The sequence below is a fragment of the Myxocyprinus asiaticus genome, chromosome 44, assembly GCF_019703515.2.
Source record: "Myxocyprinus asiaticus isolate MX2 ecotype Aquarium Trade chromosome 44, UBuf_Myxa_2, whole genome shotgun sequence".
In the NCBI taxonomy this organism is placed as follows: domain Eukaryota; kingdom Metazoa; phylum Chordata; class Actinopteri; order Cypriniformes; family Catostomidae; genus Myxocyprinus; species Myxocyprinus asiaticus.
In genome coordinates this window covers 11836841-11843406 of record NC_059387.1, presented here as the reverse complement: position 1 = coordinate 11843406, position 6566 = coordinate 11836841, and the positions used below count along the sequence as shown (strand labels likewise).

Below are 6566 nucleotides of genomic sequence, written 5' to 3'. Positions count from 1 at the left end.
TCCATCCAGGGATAACATGTTTTCAACTTTAGTTTTAGAACATTTTAAATATTTAAGAATAGGCTGTAATATAATACTATTATTGAAAATTACTTTCATCACTACCTGATATTCTGAATGACCAGATTTACAGTCCTGGATGCTAATTGGACAATCCTCTTCACCGAGCACATTTTGTTACTGTTAAATGTGTACTTGCCAGAGAGGTCTTCTGAACATTTTATATAACTCTTTATATATATACAGTACTGTGCAAAAGTCTTAGGCACATAAGATGTTTCATAAAAGCATTTGTCTTAAGATGGTTATTTCTTTCTTCAATTTTAGTGTGTCAATAGGAAATATAAATTTTAGACTCTCAACCATTCCTTTTGCTAATTCATTACAGTGCATCCGGAAAGTATTCACAGCGCTTCACTTTTTCCGCATTTTGTTATGTTACAGCCTTATTCCAAAATGGATTAAATTCATTATTTTCCTCAAAATTCTACAAACAATACCCCATAATGACAACGTGAAAGAAGTTTTTGAAATCTTTGCAAATGTATAAAAAAAAAAAAAAAATCAAATAAAAAAAAAAAAATCAAATGTACATAAGTATTCACAGCCTTTGCTCAATACTTTGTTGAAGCACCTTTGGCACCAATTACAGCCTCAAGTCTTTTTGAGTATGATGCTACAAGCTTGGCACACCTATTTTTGGGCAGTTTCTCCCATTCTTCTTTGCAGGACCTCTCAAGCTCCATCAGGTTGGATGGGGAGCGTCGGTGCACAGCCATTTTCAGATCTCTCCAGAGATGCTCAATCGGGTTCAAGTCTGGGCTCTGGCTGGAACACTCAAGGACATTCACAGAGTTGTCCCGGAGCCACTCCTTTGTTATCTTGGCTGTGTGCTTAGGGTCGTTGTCCTGTTGGAAGATGAACCTTCACCCCAGTCTGAGGTCCAGAGTGCTCTGGAGCAGATTTTCATCAAGGATGTCTCTGTACATTGCTGCATTCATCTTTCCCTCGATCCTGACTAGTCTCCCAGTTCCTGCCGCTGAAAAACATCCCCACAGCATGATGCTGCCACCACCATGCTTCACTGTAGGGATGGTATTGGCCAGGTGATGAGCGGTGCCTGGTTTCCTCCAGACATGACGCTTGCCATTCAGGCCAAAGAGTTCAATCTTTGTTTCTCATGGTCTGAGAGTCCTTCAGGTGCCTTTTGGCAAACTCCAGGCGGGCTGTCATGTGCCTTTTACTGAGGAGTGGCTTCCGTCTGGCCACTCTACCATACAGGCCTGATTGGTGGAGTGCTGCAGAGATGGTTGTTCTTCTGGAAGTTTCTCCTCTTTCCACAGAGAAATGCTGGAGCTCTGTCAGAGTGACCATCGGGTTCTTGGTCACCTCCCTGACTAAGGCCCTTCTTCCCCGTTCGCTCACTTTGGCCGTGTGGCCAGCTCTAGGAAGAGTCCTAGTGGTTCCAAACTTCTTCCATTTACAGATGATGGAGGCCACTGTGCTCACTGGGACCTTCAGTGCTGCAGAAATTTTTCTGTACCCTTCCCCAGATCTGTGCCTCAATACAATCCTGTCTCGGAGGTCTACAGACAATTCCTTGGACTTCATGGCTTGGTTTGTGCTCTGACATGCACTGTTAACTGTGGGACCTTATATAGACAGGTGTGTGCCTTTCCAAATCATGTCCAATCAACTGAATTTACCACAGGTGGACTCCAATCAAGTTGTAGAAACATCTCAAGGATGATCAGTGGAAACAGGATGCACCTGAGCTCAATTTTGAGTGTCATGGCAAAGGCTGTGAATACTTATGTACATGTGATTTTCTTTCTTTTTTTTTTTTTTTTCATTTTTTACATTTAATACATTTGCAAGATTTCAAACAAACTTCTTTCACATTGTCATTATGGGGTATTGTTTGTAGAATTTTGAGGAAAATAATTAATTTAATCCATTTTGGAATAAGGCTGTAACATAACAAAATGTGGAAAAAGTGAAGCGCTGTGAATACTTTCCGGATGCACTGTAGATCAGAAGAACAGGGAGCCCTGCAACAGGTGTCATGGCCCCCACAAAGCCCCCACTGAACATCGTGTCAGTCTGGGATTACATGAAGAGACAGAAGCAATTGAGACAGCCTAAATAGATAGAAGAACTGTGGTGAATTCTCCACGAAGCTTGGAACATCCTTTCTGCCAACAACCAAGAAAAACTGTGTCCAGGTGTACCTAGGAGAATTGGGGCTGTTTTAAAGGCAAAGGTGGTCACACCAAATATTGATTTTTTTATTATTATTTTTTTTTTTTTTATGTTTACTGGACTTTGTATGATGTTAATTGATAAATGAAAACTATTTATGGCATTATTTTTGAAAACATCCTCACTATGCAACATTTTTCACAAGTGCCTAAAACTTTTGCACAGTACTGTATGTGTGTGTATATATATATATATATATATATATATATATATGATGGAATTTTATTACATCTAAATGCGTTTATCTTAAATATAGGCTCAAATATTTTTGAGTGAAAGATGACATTTAGGATTTTAATTAGAAATATCATTTTAAAAAATGTGGTTACATTTTTAGAAAAGCAATAACGCACTGGAGGCCGTGCCATATTTGAGAATAGCCACGACTTTTTGACGGGTTGCAGGCACTCTGGGAAAGGATATTATGAAACGGCAAGTATCATGTTATATCAAAAAAAACATTTCTAGTTTAATTTCTTACATTGATAACAACACAAGGGTTGTTCAAGTTGCTCAGAGAGTTCCTCCTTTCATTCCCAGCCCCTGTATGTTCATATGAGAGAGATATTTCATTTTGACTTTATGGAGAGCAGCACCTGACCCAGAAGAGCACACCGTACGCGGCCGGAGGAGGTGCAGCTTCCGCCCCTTTCTCCTCCTCACCGTGACCAAACACCAGCCCTCCATGTGCGCTAGACACCGGAATGGTGGAGTCATTTGGCAGTTTTGCAGGGTGGTCCTTCAGCCTGTTCATTGTGGAGGAGAAAATGTGAGTCCAGATGCGAGTACGCTCACAGCTGGCGCGGTGTAAAAGTGTGAGTAAACTGACCCAAAACGGAGAAAAACACCATCTGCTTTCTGTCTGCGCAACTATTCCTGGACTTTGCGAAAGATAAGGATTGAGATATGTCTTTCCACACCGTTTTGAGGAATTTCAGCAAACTTGGGACGCGTGAATTTGCAGCTTGTTGATGTTATGTAGCTGTTAACTTCTCCAAGCAGCAGCATGATCTCTCCTGTCAACAGGTAAGAAGAGGAACCTGGCACGCAAATTCCTTCTTGGCATGAAACTTTACCAGGACGTGTGAGAGAGGAACCGAGGAACCTGTGCAACAGATCACTGGGATTATCTGGACTTTAAAGTTCTCCTTATCATGAGGACTCAGGACTGAACTTTCCCCCTGAAATAAAGATCTGTAGGGCCGGAGAGGACCATGCCCTGTGCTCACACTCTCGGGAAAGACTGGACTTGAAGAGCATTGACAGCATATATCTGAATTCAGCGGTCTGATCTCAGTTCTAGTGTGATATAATGGCCTCGGAGGTGGTGTGCGGACTCGTATTCAGATTGCTTCTGCCAGTTTGTCTTGCTGCAGGTAAGTGTTGGTTTCTTCGAGCATGACATTAAATAGACATAACTGTAAAATGTTAAAGTAGGCCTAATATATGCAAAAGTTATCGTTATATAATATTAAATAAAAACAACAATAACCAAATAATAATAAAAATAATATTCATTATTATTATTATTATTATTATTGTTTAAACATAATATAATACAATATTTATTTACAATGAATATGTGAATAATACAATATTTATTTTATATTATATCAATAATAATAATAATAATATAATTATTATTATTATTAAACAGTAATGCTGATTATTATAATTAATATTAATAATAATACAATATTTTATATTATATAAATGTTAATAATAATAATAATAATGATACTCAAGAATTAATTTTAATAGCATACTTTTTAATAATAATAATAATAATCAAGAATTATTGTGTCATTCTCTATAATGGGTTGATGTGTTCACTGATAAATGAACACATCAAGTGGAATGAGGTGAAACGATCCTAAATCATTTGGGAACTGATTTAGTGGTTTTTGTCTTATGACAGTAATTTAGTCTATTTAGTTGAATTTATTATTATTATATATATATATAAATAATAATAATAACCAAATGTTTTTATCTAAATCATTCCCTTGACAACAGCTTCTACAACTTTTAAAGCTTAAAAATGCAGTCACCATTAGTTTTACTCAACACATGATCCTGCACTTTTTGGGCTGTAAATGACTGAATATATTAGCATCACAGAACAGAATAATTTACAGTGAGAGCAGTAAGAAATGTATACACAGAAAAAAATTGTGCTTCATGTTGTAGTTTTTGTTTTAATAAAAAAATGGATTAAACGCCACTGAATCAACCTTAAGTTACACCAACAAAACTAATGCTTTAAGGGTTGATCGAGTAGTAATAGCTCCTTAAGGTAACAATTTCAGTGCAAGTCGCCACTTTTTACAGTGTAGCAGTCTTGCGGTATGACTTGCAGACTGTTGTATAATCACTAAATAAAAGCACTTAACACCTTCAGATCAGTTATACAGAGCTTATGGTGAAGGACGATCTTAGGAAAACCTGAGAGGTTCATAGAGGTTTTAATGGTGTACAAAATGTAGTTCAATGCTCCATTCATATTTGGAGTGATAAATGAGCTAAGTAATCAGGTCTTGAGTTAAGGTCTTAAGGTTAAGAAGTCTGTTAGAGTCTTGAGAAAGACATACCACAGTACAGGCCATAAACAGCCCCCTGTTGTTGTTCTTTTAATTATGATTGATTGATTGATTGATTTATTGGTTGATTTATGGTGCATGTTTGCAAAGCCTTCTTGCCAAGGAGCCCCTTATCCAAATGGCTGCAAATGGTGCAGAAATGGCCCATCCTCATTATTACTTGAAATGTACATGTTAAAAGTACAATGATAGATCTTTAAACTTCATGCAAATTGAACACACTAAAAGAGCATATTTATAGATTATTTAATTTTACGTCCACACATAAAACTTAAGTTTCACAAGTGAAGTTTGCTTTTACACGAACATCGGGTCAAAATATTATTATTTAATTGTTTGTAATTTTTTATATTTGGGTGAAATTGTGGATGCAGTCAGACATTTTTTTGTTGTTTTTGTAGTTGCAAGGAAAAGCTAGTTTCTCAACAAGTGTGTGAGCATATAAAACGTGTAAAATACTGTAGAGTGGATTCATACAGGTATTCAATATTTTGTTGCTTTTCACCCAATATTTTAAATTCAGCAGTCCTTCCATCAATAATTCAAACTCTTTTGAGAGTTTTAGTTTGAATTAGTTACGATGATCTCTGTTTGTTTGCTTCCTCTGAAAATTAATTTGACGTCAAAACAGCCTTTCTGGTTAACACAAGCTTGTGCTATGTGTGCAGTATCAGAGACAGACAACAGAGCTTCTGTCTATCACCACCGACCAACTCTTCCTGTCTCTCCCTCTCTCCACTCTGGTTTTCCCCTCCACTGTGTTGTTCTCAGTAAGATCAAATGCAGAATCTTTTTATGTGCATTCCCAGTTGTCTTTTCTCTTCTTCTTTTTTCCCCTTCTTTTGGAACTTGAATCTTCTCTGCTCCTCTGTGTCCAGATAGTGTTAATTGTCTTTCAGACATCAGTCACATATGACTCATGCACTATCTGTAAGTCTTGTTTTTACAGATAGTGAAGACTTGAACTCCTTAAACCTCCTCACAGATCTCTAACAATCAAGATCTCTAATTTCCCACAACCCAAACCCAATGGTACACCCAATTCTCCAATAACAGAGTGTTTATTTTTGATAAAACGCCCAGTATGGACAACTTTATTTCATTCTCAAGGATGTTAGTTGTCAAATAAAATCAACCTGCTCATTGTTGAACACTAATTTTAAAAGAAGCTCACATAGTCCAAAGTAAGCACTGTTTCCCCTCCTTTTTCTAATCTAAAGGATGATTTTTTTTTAATGTCAGTATCCGGTCAAGAACGTATGCATCATAAACATGACTTTAAGTGATTTCTGTAAACACTTGACCTTCTACACTGTTAAGCAGTAATTATTCACTTTTAGGGGGCTGTGTCATACATGAAAGCATGATTCTACAGTGAGCACCAAATTTGGTACTTGAGGTGAAATTACCAAGTAACTTCAGTTTGGGCAAATATTTGTGTCTGTTGCCTTAAACCATGCTTGTTTGCTTGATGCATTGTAAGCGTCTGGTCCAATTGTACACTCTTAATATGCGTTTTTGCATTACTGTAAAAAACCTCAGTACTCAATGTGGCAATAGAGTTACCTTCAAATGTAGTGCCATTTACAAACTGTGAATTTGGTGACAGTAGGTCGAAAGTTTTGCTGCTGAAATCAGTCTGTGCTTATCGAAATTCAAATCACTGCACCCTGAAGCTGGAAGTGTTGTTCGTGCATATGGGCA

General features: G+C 37.3%; 1 protein-coding gene across 2 annotated transcripts in view; it reads left to right on the top strand.

Moving 5' to 3' along the window:
* Positions 1–2936: 2936 nt before the first annotated feature.
* The window catches only part of LOC127434712 (piezo-type mechanosensitive ion channel component 2-like), a 185453-nt gene continuing 181823 nt past the window's right edge, over positions 2937–6566 (top strand). For both annotated transcript variants that reach the window (XM_051687610.1, XM_051687609.1), the window contains exon 1: positions 2937–3638. In XM_051687610.1, coding sequence (XP_051543570.1) covers positions 3575–3638 — 64 coding nt within the window. In that variant the 5' untranslated portion in view covers positions 2937–3574. The remainder of the gene's footprint in view (positions 3639–6566) is intronic.